Source organism: Phascolarctos cinereus, unplaced genomic scaffold, assembly GCF_003287225.1.
Source record: "Phascolarctos cinereus isolate Bilbo 61053 unplaced genomic scaffold, phaCin_HiC Scaffold_726;HRSCAF=1367, whole genome shotgun sequence".
Taxonomy (NCBI): domain Eukaryota; kingdom Metazoa; phylum Chordata; class Mammalia; order Diprotodontia; family Phascolarctidae; genus Phascolarctos; species Phascolarctos cinereus.
The window spans coordinates 291,893,138-291,910,201 of record NW_027556098.1 but is presented as its reverse complement, the minus strand read 5'-3'; the positions used below and the strand labels follow the sequence as shown (position 1 = coordinate 291,910,201).

The following is a 17,064-nucleotide window of genomic DNA, read 5'->3' as shown; positions in this document are numbered from 1 at the left end:
AGGGCAAGTGGTCAAAATAAATGTTGTCGAACTTAACAGCTGAATGTAACTAGTGACAAACTCCTTGTAAAGAAAAGAGCTAGGGGCAGCTAGGTGGCAGAGTGGATAGAGCACCAGCCCTGAAGTCAGGTGGACCTGAGTTCAAATTCTGCCTCAGACCAAACACTTGACACTTACTAGCTGTGTGACCCTGGGTAACCCCAACTGCCTAAAAAACAAAAGAAAAAGAAAAAAAGAGAGCTAACCAAAAAAGGTCAAAAATCAGTTATGATGAATAAAATTGAGAAGAGTAATTATTATGCAGTAAATGGATATAAAATTTCAAAAGATTTCTTTGAAAAACATGTAGGGATAGATGCAAAGCAAACTCCATTTTAATGTTGAGTATACCATTATTTAAAAGAATAGTAGTTAATGGAACTTAAGTGAGACTGCGTCATTAGTCAATTCCCTTTTTATCTTACTTCTGAGAGCACATAACAAATATATAAAGGAAATAAAGCTGTTGCAAATTTTAGACATTATTTCATTTTTCCTAAAGCATACCTGCTATCCGATATGAAGACTGACACTGAGGAAGGTGAGGTAACCTTCCCTATTTCAAGGTGAAGTAAGTATCTGTGAAGAGATACCCCTTCCCCAAAGTACAGTGTGAAAAATCAACCTATATCAGGTTAATGAGTCAGTCAAGGCAAAATACCTTTTCTTTTTTAGTGGCATCTACACAACTATTAGAGAGGCAGGATGGCACAAATAGATTGCTAGCCCTTGAACCTGGTTCAAATCTGCCTCTGACGTATCTTAGCTATTCATTTCTCTATGCAGCTCTGAAGTGTAGCAAAGATGCCAGCTTGCATTGGAGGAAAGACTTTCTTCACCTGAGTTCCCTAAGCCAATGAAATCACAGGTCCAGGTCCAATCCTATGTATTAATAACAATGTCATCAACTACAGCATTTTAAAATGAAATAAATTTGGAGATTACTAAAATTCCTTGAAATCTGTGTTTTTAGTAGAGTGCCTAGGGAAGAGAATCGATGTGATTTAGAGCTGTACCTCATCTAATTGATAGTATAGTTTACAGAGACTTAGGCCTTCAACAGTGCCTACATATTCAGTTACATCACTATTAAAATTTCAGTTTCTGTTGACTCTCAGGTATTGTAAGAAGCAGCAATACATAGGTGTCCTGATTGGGAATCAGCCAGTAAGGAAATTATTCTTTCTACTCCTATGCGTATTTCATATTGGCTTCCTTATTTTATGTTTCATGGGTTTCGGTGAAGTTTCCACTGATAGTAGTGTCTCTATGACACCTTGACAAGGTAATTGAAATATGAGAGGCTTCTTATGTCATGTACTCTTATAACTTTGTTGATTTGGGGCTGTAAAGCCCAACAGGGTATGTAGTTTGGGGTGTGGGTATGTGTGTGTGTGTGTGTGTGTGTGTGTGTGTGTGTGTGTGTGTATCTCATATGTGTATGTTTCTCTCTTATGGGTACATTATTAAATTAGAGAAAGCTGCTACCAGGTGCCTTGTCCAAGCAGCTTTCTTATACGTTAGGTTAACTAGGAAAAAAAGATTCATATATTATTTTTTTCTACAAAAATACAACTTTATTAAAGTAACTAAGCATAATATTAATAATTGAAAATTATTTAAATTTTAGTGTCATAGGATTTAGAGCTAGAAGATTATGTTAATAATTAATACAGACATTTAACAAGCATCTATTATTTAAGTATATAAATAATTTAGACAAGATTTAATGAATTAGAATACAGGTATAATTAGGCACCTTACTAATGCCAATTGCTATCCTTGCTTAATTTTATCTCAACTCCACTTAAAGGTTTAAGTAGGAATCATTTGTTCAGAATTTTTAAACTTAAATCAAAATGTGTCTTAGCTTCCTTCATACAGGACAACTTTAGCACCCTTACCTAGTGCGAAAGCTCCATAAGCTTCCCTCCTATCTTCAACAATCACCAAGTCTATAGCTCTTGACTTACTAAATACAAGATAGTGCTAATTGGCTTTTTATAATTTATGAGAAGAGAAGAGCTAATTTTCTTTCTCAGGATCCTTTTCTCTCAGACAGTGGAAATAGAAGAGAATAATATGAAGTTCTGTTCTACAGGAAGCACTTTGATTTTTTTTCAGCTATCAGAAGTTTTTTTCATTTGAACTACTTTTCTAATGTTTTTTTTTTCCGTTTAAAAAGACCTCATTCTTATTTCCACTCACCTATCCATGTAAACATATATTTAGATACACACATGATATTTTGCTCGTATTTAAAATTATTCTCCCTATTAATTGCTTCTAACTCATAGAAATAGATAGAAATTACTTTCTATTAATGAGTTTGAGTACTGTTCATTTCTAAAGTATACTAGAGAAAGGTGTCAAATAACATGGCCACAGCCCATTACTCTTAAAACAGGTTAAAATGTAATAGAGAAATATTTAACAAAATAAATATAAATACAATAAAACATAAATAATATTAATATATTGCTTTCTAAGTCAATATGCATTGGCAGAATCCTAACTTATGGTTTAGTAGCCCCTATGTCTGCTTGATTTTAACACCATTGTATTAGAGCATTATTTTTAAAGTCACATTGAAATGGAGCATACTGAGGAGTGTAAATTGGTTCTTTACACTGCTCTTACCACTTTCATAATAAGCAAAACATTAATGTAATTCTTACTACAAAATACATTGTGTATTTTTTGTAGCATACAAACATTCGAATAAAAAAAAGGAGCTCTAACACAACTAACTTCTAGATTGGTAAAACAAAGGCTAACTTTTTCTTCTGTTCTCTGTTCAAGTTTTACTGTAACTAATGGAATTCATACTTAGAGAAATCATATTTTAAACTTTGTTGTTCCATAAATAATAAAAATAAATTTGTATAAAGTAATTCATCAAAAATATTGAGTATATTTCATATTTTTCCTGTGCCTTTTTAATAAAAACTTTATTTGACCTGTTTTCATCAATACTTCAAAAATCTGAATTATCAGTGTGGTACTCTCTCTGCTGGTATATATGGTATAATTTCCTTGCCATAGAAGAGGCTCTTTATAGTGGCTGAATTGTGAAAAATTCATCATCTGTTAGTCAATCCTCTAGGAATAAGCCTTTCTGAACTTGGCTAATCTGGGCCATAGATAGTAGAGACAAAGTCTGTCAGTAGGCCCATTTGGGAACCCAAACTAGATTGGTAGGAATTGCCAGAGTTCTTGCTCCATTCACATAGAAAACCCAACATCACTTTCTTTCTTTTTTCTTTTTTTTTTTTTTGGTTAGGCAGTTGGGGTTAAGTACTTGCCCAGGGTCACACAACTAGTAAGTGTCAAGTCTTTGGTCTAAGGCCAGATTTGAACTCAGGTCCTCCTGACTTCAGGGCCGGTGCTCTATCCACTGTGCCACCTAGTTGCCCCAGAACATCACTTTCTCTGTACAAATTTGAAAGGCTTCAGAGTTAAGATATTACTGGAATTAGTCTGACATAAAAAGTCACATTGTAGTCTGTTGAATTAAATCAAGTGTAGTTTGTTGAATTAAATTATCAATTTTGTTAAAGTAAAAGACATTGCAATGTGGTAAAAAAAAACCTTTGAACTTAAATCAGATGAGTATGGTTCTTGTTCTAACTTTACCTTTGACTATGTGACTTTAGACAAATCAGATAAACTCTACATGCAAAATGAGGGTGCTAGACTAATTACTGTATAGCAAAATATTCATCTCAACTTGTATCCATTTTAAATCTGGAAAGGCACTACCACCACAGACACAGAGAGAAGAGTTTTTATCCTGCTTCCTGGTTCAATAAGATTTCCAGTCTTATGATTATATAAGCTGTAGACTTTCTATGTGAAAAAAACAATGTCTCAGAGGGACAGGGATTAGGAAACCAAGAGAGCGATGACAATTTCTCTAGCTGTTCACCCAGAAGGAACAATTCTCCGATTCTCTGCCCTGCCTTTTTCTAGGTCTTCATGACCCTGAAGCAGATAGTACAGCAGATATATTTCTTTGTTCCTTCAGCATAAACGCACATTTTTACATAAGTAGTTAACACTCCTGTTATCTATATAAGAGGGAGAGTTTAATATGCTGTGTTTTTATATTTTTAATATTTGGGACCCATTTCTTCCTTAGGGAGAAGACAAGCTCTTGTAAAACACTATTGTTACAATTCTATTCATACAGATTTACATAAAAGAAAAAGAATCCCTTTTCACTCTTTCCACTAAAACAACTCACCTTGTTGTTGTTTAGTCATTTTCAGTCCTGTTTGACTCTTTCTGACTCATTTTGGGGTTTTCTTTGCAAAGATACTGAAGTGGTTTGCCAATATGCTTCTTCAGCTTGTTTTATGTATGAGGAAGTGAGGCAAACAGGGTTAAGTGACTTGCCCAAGGTTACACAGTTAGTAAGTGTCTGAAGTTGGATTTGAACTCACGTCTTCCTGGCTCTAGGCCCAGCACTATATCCACTGCACCACCTAGCTGCTCCTTTGCACACACTGCAGCAATACTAATAATAGCTCAGGTTATATAGTGCCTTGTCATTTATAAGCACATTACTTAATAATAGTCCAGTGAGATAAGTAGCACAAATACCTTTATCCTTATTTTACAAATAAAGTTAAGTAACTGCAACCCAGTTCTTTTAGTTTGCACTCTTGTGCTCTTTACATTACACCATGCTGCTTCTTGTGTAGAACAGTACTGCAACCTGTCTGCACAATGCAGGGTGTAAATATCCCAACAGGGATACCTGGTATGAAGGTAAGAAAAGGTATTAACCCATTTTCTGAAGCTGAGAGTCACCTTATATGCCTCTCCAACCTGTAGCATTAGACTCATAGATAGAAGTGAGTTTGTTTATTTAACTGACCTTTATGTTTAGTAAAGGATAGAACTTCAGGAATATATAAACCAGAGCATTTGTTGTGGGCTATTTGCTAAAAAAAAAATATGGATGCCTAAAGAATGAATAGCCAAAAGCTCTTTGATGAACTTCGGAAAGCTGGAGAATGCTCCTCTTATAATTATCTGTCTTATTCACCAACTTACCTCTGATTAAGAATCTACTGGTTTTGCGTGCTCAATTGCAGAGATCCCTTTGAAGCCAATGGCTTTTGTGTTTCAACTTTCACTTTCTTCATTAAACACTCATTGAAGGTATCTCCCAACCTACAGTATATTTGCTGGTGAGGGAATCTGAGAATCAAGGTTGTTAAATTAATAGAGAGGGTCTAAGTAATACACTGTGTTCCTTGTCATCTGAAGACTTTTTGCATGCTTATTTCCATGTTTGTTGCTGCTGTAGATGGTATAGATTATTAGAAACATGACCACGGGATAAGTTGGGCATATTACCGTCCACTTAGGAAAATGGAAACTAAGCAACTGCCATTTAACCCAGAAATTCTAGGGCTTGTCAAGGAAAGCTGAGCCCATGTCATTAAAAAGAATTTTTTTAAATTGTCAAAGGAATTTTGATGAAGCATTGTGAATGATGATATATCAATAATCAGTGAGACCCAAATTTGAAGGCTTTATTCAGTGAAATGGAGGAATATGAAAAGCACAGCAGCCATTTGTCTGGAAAAAGAGGATAAGTAGTAATCATGACAAAAAGCGATGACAGTGGTAGAAGAAAAGCTGAGATTAATACAAACAGGAGTGATTTTGAGGGTATATCTAGGGCATAGTATCTATTCAGTCTAGGTCTTGTACTTATATGGATGGTTAAGTATACTGTTCAAAATGATGACATGAGGCCTATTATGTGATCCTTAGTGATAAAATATATATATTTTTAGTTTTCTATATTTAACAGGGCAAAAAACAATATAATTTAAAAAACATTTTAAAAACAGAAGTTAATATGGGTATATTGGTCACAAAGTTAACTTTCATTTACTGGAAAATTCAGTTAATCAGAGTATTGCATTCTGTAAGATTCTAGTTAATTGAGTTGTTTCTGTAGTTTAATACAGTGATATCAATGCCAAAAATGTGAACTATTATTATTATTATTGAAAAATATTTTAAAATTATGTAAACCTCTACTATTTTATAAAAGTTTTAGTATTTTTTCAATATTGAAATAATTTTTATTTCTTTTCTTTCAGGACAACATAACTATTTATGTGCTGGGAGAAATGACTGCATAGTTGATAAAATTCGCAGAAAAAACTGTCCAGCATGTCGTCTAAGAAAATGCTGTCAGGCTGGCATGGTCCTTGGAGGTAAAAATGTTATTTTTCTTTATCAGGAGTTATATAGTATTTAGAACATGAAACTGAATCAGAAAGTCTTCTGTTCTTGCATAGCATATGCTCCTGATTTGTTTTGTTGCCTGGATTGTTTTTTTTATCTCATTAAGGAAATAAATTACCATGATGCTATTAACTTCATAGATTTTCAGCATTTTGCAATCTCTAAACAGTTTATTGAAGATCTGTTGGGGACCTCAGGGGCCATCTAGTACAATCCCTTGCTGACCTAGAATCCTTTCTACAATACTTGGCAAGTGGATTAACTTTTGTTTTAAGACCTCAAGTGAGAGGGGACCCAATATCACCTAAGTCAGCTCCTTCCTTTTTAGAAAGCTGTAATAGGAAGTTTTTCCACTTCTACAAATTGTTCATAATCCTGTTTCTGGTGCTAAGCAAGCAACTCTATTCCCTTTAATTTTAAGAATCCTTCAAATACTTGAAAAAAGTACTGAAGAAAGTCTTCTCATCTTCAGTACAAATATCCCCAATTCCTTCAGCTGTCCTTTAGTCAGGTATGTGGCACAGCGAATAGAGTTCTGGGCCTGGAATCAGGAAGACCTCAGTTCAAACACAGTCTCAGACACTTACTATCTTTATGACCCTAGGCAAGTCACTTGAACACTATCTGCCTCAGTTTCCTCAACTGTAAAATGGGGATAGCAATAGTATCTATCACCAAGGGTTGTTGTGAAGATTAAATGAGATATTTGTAGTATTCAGCTCAGTGCCTGGTACATAGTGCTTAATAAATGCTTGTTTCTTTTCTTCCTTCCTTCTTTCCTTTGTTCTTTCCTTCCTCTCTAACTCCCTCCCTGTATACTAGTTACTCTGTTCTGAATATGCCTCAGCTTTTTTATGTATTTCTAAAATGTGATGTTGAGAATTTAATGCAGTCTTTCAGATATAGCCTTAGTAGGCAGACTGTAAAAGATCTATTGCCTCTTTCTTTCTGGATCCTATGTTTCTCTTATTAAGTTTCATACTGCTTCACATTTTCAGATCCAAACTGTCATCATATGTGTTATCCACTCCTCCAACTTTCATGTCATTTGCAATTTGAAAAGCAATCATCTTTGTTGTCATCTAAGTAATTGATAAAAATATTGAGCATTCAAAAGCGAAGGACAGTTTGCAGAGGTATAATACATTAAGACATCTTTGAAAATTACCATTGACCCCTAATGACAACTTATTAGATTCAGTCATTTAATCTCTTCCAAATCCAACTAATTACATTAATATCAGTCTTTATCTCTCAATTTTGTTCATAAGTGTATCATAACACTGTCAAATGCTTTGGTGAAGTCTAAGTGTACCATGAAAATAATTTCTAGTTATTTTAAGAATTTAATTCTTAAGGAACTCTCATCCTTCTTACACTGGGTTCTCCATTGAAACCATTAAGGTCCTACCTTTCCTTTCCCTGAACACTTTGAAACTTGCATGCCCAAAATCCAGGGATTCCTTTGAGATTCCTTTGTTGAGTTCTCCCTTTTTTATCAGAAACCATTGTTTTGTTTTTCTTTTGTTCGCAGTCGTGTCTGATTCTTTGTGACCCCATTTCAGGTTTTCTTGGAAGAGATACTGGAGTGGTTTGCCATTTCCTTCTCCAGCTCATTTTACAGATGAAGAAACTGAGGCAAACAGGGTTAAATGACTTGTCTATGGTCACACAGCTAGTGTCTAAAGGCTAGATTTGAACTCAGGAAGATAAGTCTTCCTGACTCTATCCTAGCACTCTATCCATTGTGACATCTAGCTGCGCATTGCAGCAGAGCAGTTCTCCCTGCTACCTAACTTCACTTTTTGAAGGATGAAATTATCGTTTAGGGAAGTCACAAATTTATCAATGGCTCTAAATTTGTAGAAAGGGAGCTCTGACAGCAGATGACCAAAAAGTTGAAGTCTCCCATCAGTAAACTAATTCTCCATCTAATTCCTCCTATCCATATAGTCTATAGTAAACCTTACAAAAATGTTACATGTATTTGTTCTTCCCTTGTTCCCTTACCAGTTTTTTAACTTCAGTTTCCTAGATTTCTACACACACGTGGATGTCCTTAATATACATTGCATTTATCTTTCTGATTCCTTTTGAATAAGATATATCCCCTTTTGGCCAAATGCTAGCAATAAGCCCTATGCCACTAACTCTATGATATCTCTGAGATCAAATTTGTTTCCTTGACTTATGACATTTATTACTAATACATATTGCATCAATATATAATTGTATGAGGCCTTTTTAAAAAAATATTTTGTTTACTGTTTCTGGAAGTATTGGTCCCCCTTTTCTTCTATTCTTCCTCCTACATTGTATTTACTGTACTTTCAGTATGAGGTTTGCCATATCTATGTTACCAACTTTCTATGTTCCAAAGTCTCTTCAGTTCAAAACCCTTGTGATCACGTTTATAAGACTCCAGGCTAGTAAGCTTTTAATGGCCATTTTAAATTAGGACACACATTTCTTCTTTTTTTAAATTTTTGCTAGGCAATGGGGTTAAGTGACTTGGCCAGAGTCACACAGGTAGTAAGTTTCAAGTGTCTGAGGCCACGTTTGAACTCAGGCCTTCCTGACTCCGGGGCTGGGGCTTTATCCACTGCGCTACCTAGCTGCCCCAAGACATCCACTTCTAAGAGTCCATATGCTACATTTTAGGTCACAGTCCAGAAATTTCATCCCAAGGCATAATCTTTTTTCCTTCTCTTCTGAATCTCTTACCCTTAAAATATCAATGGTGATTAAAAAAAAAGCCACCTTCATCTTTGTATCTTCAGTTTTTTGCCCAACACTTCTTGATCCTCAGAAATAGTTTTAGGCTCCTTCTGTTAATATTATTTGTCTATACATGAATTACCAGGATTACATAGTAGATTCACATTTAACAGCCATCATAAAGTTCTTTATAATGTCCTGGATAAATGCCCTGAGAAAACATCAGACAATTCTCTTTTTACATCAAGTTAACAAATATGCCACTGGATTCCTCATCATAGTCCACCACCATCATTCAACTGCCACTTCTCTTTTCTTTGTCATTATTGGATGACTCCTCACCTGATATCAGTTATGGATCACATTCCTTTGAACAAAAGAAATTGCTTCCTTCAGAAATAGTACACTTCTTCCATCTATCTATTACTTAGCTAAAATGGTTATATGTCATACTTTTCTGCACTTCAGTGTCTAGACATAGATTAAAATTGCCTTCTTCTTTGCATCCTTTTTTTTCTTTGTTTCCTCCATAAGACGTATGTTGCATTCTTTGGAGAGTAGGATACCATTCTTCTAGGCATTTCATTCCCTCTTCTAGAAGAGAAACCTACTTGCACTTTGTTATAATAAGTCTTAAATTACATTGGCAGGCACACAAACATAGTATACTCCCTACAGCATAATTCTTCTTGCCCTTCATGCTTGCTTGAAGCAAATTTCACTATCCTTTGCCTTCTTTTTGGTAGCACTCTCGGTTAACCGTTATGGCTAATTACAGCAGCTAACTACGAAACATGAGACTCAAGATATAAATATAATGAGACCCACTCATCTCATTTTACTTTACCACTGAACTACAGAACCTTCCCTCTACTAAATTCTCTTCTAGAGAGGTGTTTAATTCTTAGGAAAGAACACTGGCCTGAGTGAGATCATCTGGATTGTAGTTCTAGCATTGTCTTACCAAGCTGTGTTGATATTCGATAAGTCAATTTGCATTGTTGTTTATTTTTTTCTGGTTATTAAAAATATAGGGTTAAATAATCATATTGCTGATTAAGCAGTATGAATCTGTATTCTCACCTAGAGAGCTCATAAGCTCTATAAAATATAATGTGTTGTAATAGGACTAGCAAAGATTAGGAAGTTGGGAGAAAAAGTTTCAAGTTATTAGTCTGTCACTGATCAATGAAATATTATATTTAAAACATTTATTTATCCCTTAAGTTTCTAAGGCTTTCATTGGATTGTCACAAAAATCATAGAAACCATAGTGCAAGCATATCAAGATAAGGAAAAACTTCCCCTATTGTATGTTTTATAGTAACAGCATTCTCATACTTGAAAAAAAAATCTCCAAAACTGAATAAAAGTTTTGGGAAGTAATGGTACTGGCCACAGCAATTGAGATTTGACTATCATACAGATAAATTGACTTCCATAGCACTTGAATTCCTTCTCCATATTCTTATTGGGTATAAAATAATGGGACTGGCTACTGTGAATTAGTTGCTACAACTATTGCTTTCCTGCAACTGACCTGTGGAAAGTAAATCTTGCTCAGTTTCTATCTGTTGCCACTTCAAAGTGTAAAAAAAAAATAGCTTATAGAATTGAACCATTTGGTAACCCACAAAATGATTACTAAGTTAAACAGTTCTACCAATATTATAAGAACCTATGTTGTTATATCATTCTATTCTCACTTGCATTTTTATGTAGAGTTACTATGTTTCTTCACCGCTAATAAGATAACATATGTGCTACCCATTACTTTCATTAGGAGAGACTTTCATTGTCAATTCTAATGATCATGTTTTAGAAGTACATAGATATAGTTTTTCTGAAAGAAAAGAAAGTATAAATATGTATGTATCTGTTATACATATATGATATATGTATATGTGCATTTATATGAATGTGTATTTTACAAATTAAAGCCATATAAAATAATACTTTTATATGTCCATGAATTTCTTGGGTTTTTTCTTGTTATTTTGTTTTTAATTGACTATTGAACAACTATGGTGTAATTAAGATAGCACTATATTTGGAATCATGAGAAAGTCAACAAAGTGGAAAAAGTGCTGTGTATGGAGTCAAAGAAATTGGGTTCAAATTGTGACTATAACATTTATTACCTGTATGATCTTGGACAGTCATTTAAGTTCCTGAACATCATTTTACAAATGAGGGGCTTGGACCAGATGACCTATAAAGTCTCTTCCAATTCTAAATCTATGCTTCTCTGATTTGGGCTTGAGTACTTCCTTGGCCACTTATTAATTTTATGACCCCCACAAGTTACTTACCCTCTCTTATTAGTGTCATTTTTCTCACTGGTAAATTAGGTATTATAATACTTGCACTACCTTATTCTCAGGACTGTTTTGAAGATAGAGTAACATAAAGCATTTTGTAAATAATTAAGTTTTACATAAGTATAACTTGTTAGTTTAATTATTAACTTAAATATTGCTTAGATGAAGTAATGAAGATTATTGACATGGTTGATATATTTTCATTGTGCAAGTATCAACTGATCTCCTAATTTGTCCTTAGGACTGTGCTAGGTATTTTGGGGCAGATTAAAAAAGAAGTAGGAGATGTGGTTTTTAGCCTATAGGTGCTTAGAGTATTGCTGAGTAAATAAGAATTATGAAACAGTTGAATAACAATACCAGACAGTATAGTGCAGTGGATACGGCAACGGGCTTAGAGTCAGGAGAACCTCAGTTCATAACCTGCTCCAGACACTTACTAGCCATACAATTCTGGGGAAGGGATTAAATTCTCTGTGCCCTAGTTTCCTTATTTGAAAAAGAGCATGGACCTGAATGCTTTCAAAGATACTTTTTAGCTTTCTGTGATTTAGAGATAAATAAATATATACAAATCTATAATATCATATCATATCATCTATATGATGTAGTACCATAATATCTGATGCAACTAGTAACTTCTATTGACTTATATTGAAAAGAAAGATCATCATCGGCAGGGAATGGTAGTAACATACTTCATGGAAGAACTAGATCCTGAAAAACAGGTAGGAATGGGAAGGGTATTCTGGTTAAGAGGAATAGCATGAGAGTGGCCATTGCTGACTGTCCACCCTTGCCTAGAATTCTCTCCCTAGTCATCTATGCTTCTTGGCTATCCTGGATTTTTTCCAGTCTCAACTAAAACCTTTCTTAACCCCTCTTAATGCTAGTGCCTCCCCTCTGTTAATTATCTCCAGTTTATCCTCTATGCAACTTATTTATGCATAGTTATTTTCATGTTGCCTTTCATGAGATCCTTGAGAACAGAAACTGTCTTTTGCATTTCTTTTTATTTCCAGTGCTTAACAAAATGCCTAACACACATTAGGAGCTTAATAAATATTTATTGATTGACCATTTAAAATTGGGAGGGTAGAGGACCATAGTGTATTATCTCCGACTGCCCCTCTCCTGCCAAATTGTATGGCAAATGTTCTACAAAAGAGTTCTGTCTCTGCTGAACTCCTTAATAGTTGTAGCCTTTGTTCATGTGGAAATCAGCTTCCTCTAAGTATTCACCAGGTCAGAATTTCCTCCTTTTGCTATGGCTAGTAGAAGTTTTCTTCCCCCAGTAAGCTCTTACTGCTAGTGCTGCCACAGATTTCCCCACGGAAAACAACAGCATAATATATAGAAAATAGTCATGTTTACTCCCCAATTCCCCTACCTCTCAATGTCTAACTGAAGAAAGGGAAGTGAGCACTGTGAGATGTCCTTCCTTTGTTTAAATTAAAGCAGTCATTCTAATCCATAGTTATATTTAAATCTAATTGCATACAAATACACAATACGTAGATATTTCTTTAAATTTCATTTTTTTTCAACTGGCTATACTCCAACATTCTCAAACTTTACTTGTCAATAATCAACAGAATACCCCTCATCTTTCTATTTTGTCCATGATCTTTTTATCTATAACTTGGATAACAAATTGATAAAATACTTCTCAAGTTTGTGAATGACAGAAGACCAGGAGGGATAGCTGATCACAAAATTGAATTGAAAAAACAGTCTGGAGTTATGGGCCAGTTCTAATAAGGTGAAATTCAATAATGAAAAATGTAAAGCACTGAACTTGAGTTAAAAAAATAACTGTACATATACAGGTGTGGGGCTGGGTTATTTCACTACAGTTTACATGAAAAAAAATCTGTGGCTTTTAGTGGACCATAGGTACAATAAAAGTTGCAACAAGAAAAAAAAAGCTAATGTTGATTTCAGTTTATGTTATGGGAATTTATTGTATATAATGAAGAAGGTATAGTTCCACTAGCTGATACCTTGATCAACACACAAGCCATCTTTGACCTCTAGCTACTTGCTTCTAGTCCAGGGATTCTTAAAAATTCTTTGTATGTATCATTGACCTCCTTAGCAGCCTGTGAACTCTTTTTCAGAATGTTTTTAAATACATAAAATAAAATAGGATTACAAAGGAAAATAATTTTATTTAAATAGTTATAAAAATATTTTAAAAATAAATCATGTTTAAAGTCAACATTGAATGACCACCACCAGCAGCAACAGTCCAAAAAAATTCTGAAATGACAGTGAAAATACATTTATCTTTGGCATTCAAGCTATAGATTATAGCACTTCTCTATCATAAGACATGAAAGAGAGAATACTGATGTACTCAACCACAGATTCTATAAAGTTCTTCCATAGAAAATGACACTAGGAAATCAGAAACAATGTGTTTTGTCAAACAGCCCTGGAAATAGAATTTATATGAACAAAACTACAGTAAGGTTTCAACTTCATAATTACTTTTTTATTTTTTCTTGTTTGCTTCAGTGGCAATGATTTGATTGCAAGAAATATGTCCTAGATTCTTCTTTGGAATGAATCACTTTCCTTACCTTTAGCAGGTTACTTTGAACTTTTCTATTCTATTCATGGTTATTTGATACTCAGGAATGTCCTGCGAGATAGTAACTTATACTTAAATTTGGAAAGCATGCTTTTATTAAAGATTATGTGTGCTTTGTGGTACAGGATAGCATTTCATATTAATGAAACATGTCTTTTGTATTTGCAAAAGAAATGTTAAGCTGAGTTCTGAAATCACATTATGACTAGTTTAAAGATTCAGTTAAGTTCAACAAATATTAAGTGATAAAGGGCTGATTAAACATGAAATTATTATATTTTAAAATCAAGAGTCTAGTTTTGTAATTTTTTTTCCTTGTAGACAGCACCATTTCCAGTTTTAAAAAAAATACATTAAGCCAAAATACTCCACCCTTCCTTCCACTCCCAGCTTCCCTTGGCAAGTAGATTAAAGACAACCTCATTTGCCTTCTGGGCAAAAGGAAAGGGGAGTGAGATGTTATGGAGTGGGAAATGTATTTAGCTTCCCTGCTCTCAAATTTAGAGCTACCTTAAGCAAAAACTCAACTGAGATCAAAATGGTACATAAATGGTACAATATTTGAACTGAAGAAAGAAAAACAAGAAACATATGTTTTGAAAGTAAGTTTGCTAAATTCTGTGTAAAATCCGTTGAAGGTAATTTAACTGTTTTGAATATGATGTAAATCTGTTTAGATTGGTCCAAGGTATCTATGTGGCAGCTAAATGGCACAATGGATAAAATGCCACACCTGAAGTCAAGAAGGCTCATCTCCCTGAGTCCAAATCTGGCTTCAGACATTTATTAGCTATGTAAACTTGGGCAAGTAACTTAACCCTGCTTGCTTCAGTTCTTCATCTACAAAATAAGTTAGAGAAAGAAATGGCAAACCACTCCAGTACCTCTGTCAAGAACACCACTAACAGGGTCATTAAGAGTTAGACATGATTAAAAAACAAGTAATGACAACAAAAAAGGTGGCTACAGGAGCTCTAGATATTTGATTCTCCATAAAGATGAGATTCCCCAGAGGAGAGAACCGAAAAATGCAACCAGACTATCTAGCTTTGTATAGTGGTGACTCAGATTTAAGATGGTATCAGGTTTGAATCAACTACTACTTCCTCAATCCAATTGATAAAGTAATTCAAATTTATATCATTCTTTGAAATGCACACAACACTTTTCTCACAATAGCTTTGTGATATACATAAGCATTATTATCTTCATTTTACAAATCAGAAAAATGGGGCTCAGGGAAGTTAAATAACTTACCTACAGTCACATGGCTTATAAGTGAAAGTACCAGGACTCAATCCTTGGTCTTTTGATTTTAAATTTTAATCTTGATCTACTATGCCATAGGTAACGAACTGAAGTTGCCAAAATAAAACTCATTCTCTTTCCCCAAAAACTCAACCATCTTCTCAACTTTCCTTTTACTATGAAGGGAACCACAGTCCTCTCAGTCACCCAGGCTTACAACTTTGTTTATTAACTTCTTGTTTTAAAATTTTTATTGATTTGTTTTTAGTTTTCAACATTCATTTCTGTAAGATTTTGAGTTCTAGTTTTTCTCCCTTTCTCCAAGACAGTGTGCAATCTAATGTAGGCTATAGATGTACAATCATATTAAACGTATTTTCACATTAGTCATGTTGTAAAGAACAATTAGAAACAAAGGGAAAAATCACGAGAAAGAAGAAATTTAAAAAAAAACAAAGAGAGAAAGAGAACAGTATGGTTTAATCTGCATTCAGACTCCATAGTTCTTTCTCAGGGTGTGGAAAGCATTTTCCATCACAAGTCTTTTGGAATTGTCTTAGATCTTCATATTGAGAAGAGTTAAGTCTATCAAAGTTGGTTGTTGCACAATGTTGCTGTTACTGTGTACAATGTTCTCCTGGTTCTGCTCACTTTACTCAGCATCAGTTCATGTAAGTTTTTCCAGGTTTTTCTGAAGTCCACCTGCTCAACATTTGTTTTACTTATTTATTTTTTTTGGTTAGGCAATGGGGTTAAGTGATGTGCCCGGGTCACACAGCTAGTAAGTGTTATGTGCCTGAGGCCGGATTTGAACTCAGGTCCTCCTGAATCCAGGGCTGGTGCTCTATCCCAGCGCCACCTAGCTGCTGCTTCAATATTTCTTACGGAACAATAGTATTCCATTACATTCATATACCACAACTTGTTCATTCATTCTCTAATTGATGGGCATGCCCTCAATTTCCAATTCTTGGCCACCACAAAAAGAGCTGCTATATTTTTGTACATGTAGGTCCTTTTTCCATTTTTATGATCTCTTTGGGATACAGAGCTAGAAATGCTATTGCTGGGTCAAAGGGTATGTACAGTTTTGTGACCCTTTGGGTATAGTTCCAAATTGCTCTCCAGAATCATGGGATCAGTTCACAACTCCACCAACAATGCATTAGTATTCCAATTTTCCCACATCTTCTCCAATATTTATCATTTTCCTGTTCTATCATCTTAGCCAATCTGATAGGTAGGATGTGGTACCTCAGAGTTGTTTTGATTTGCCAGCTCTCTAGTCACTAATGATGTAGAGCATTTTTTCACGTGACTATAGATAGCTTTAATTTCTTCCTCTGAAAACCATGTTCATATCCTTTGACCACTTATCATTTGAGGAATGACTTATATTCTTATAAATTTGACTCAGTTCTTTCTATATTTTAGAAATGTGGCCTTTATCAGAGACATTGGTTGTAAAAATTCTTTCCCAGGTTTCTGCTTCCCTCCTAATCTTTGTTATATTGACTTTGTGAAAAAAAATTAATTTAATGTAATCAAAATTATATATTTTGCATTTCTTAATGTTGTCTGTCTCTTGCTTGGTCATAAATTCTTCCCTTCTCCATAGATCTGACAGGTAAACTATTCACTGCTCTCCTAATTTGCTTATAGTCTCATCCTTTATGTTTATATCATGTGCCCATTTTGACCTTATCTTGGTGTAGGTGTAAGATGTGGTCTATGCCTAGTTTCTGTCATACTATTTTCCAGTTTCCCCAATGGTTTTTGTTAAATAATGAGTTCTTATCCCAGAAGCTGGAGTCTTTGGTTTTATCAACAATAGATTACTATAGTTACTGACTACTGTGTCTTGTGTAC

The 17,064-nt window shown here is 34.4% G+C and overlaps 1 protein-coding gene across 1 annotated transcript in view; it reads left to right on the top strand.

Annotated features, from left to right (window-relative positions):
• Positions 1-17,064, top strand: part of PGR (progesterone receptor) — a 90,259-nt gene that overhangs the window by 24,684 nt on the left and 48,511 nt on the right. The window contains 1 exon segment of the mRNA XM_020996182.2: positions 6,165-6,281. Within this exon segment, the coding sequence (XP_020851841.1) occupies positions 6,165-6,281 (117 nt within the window).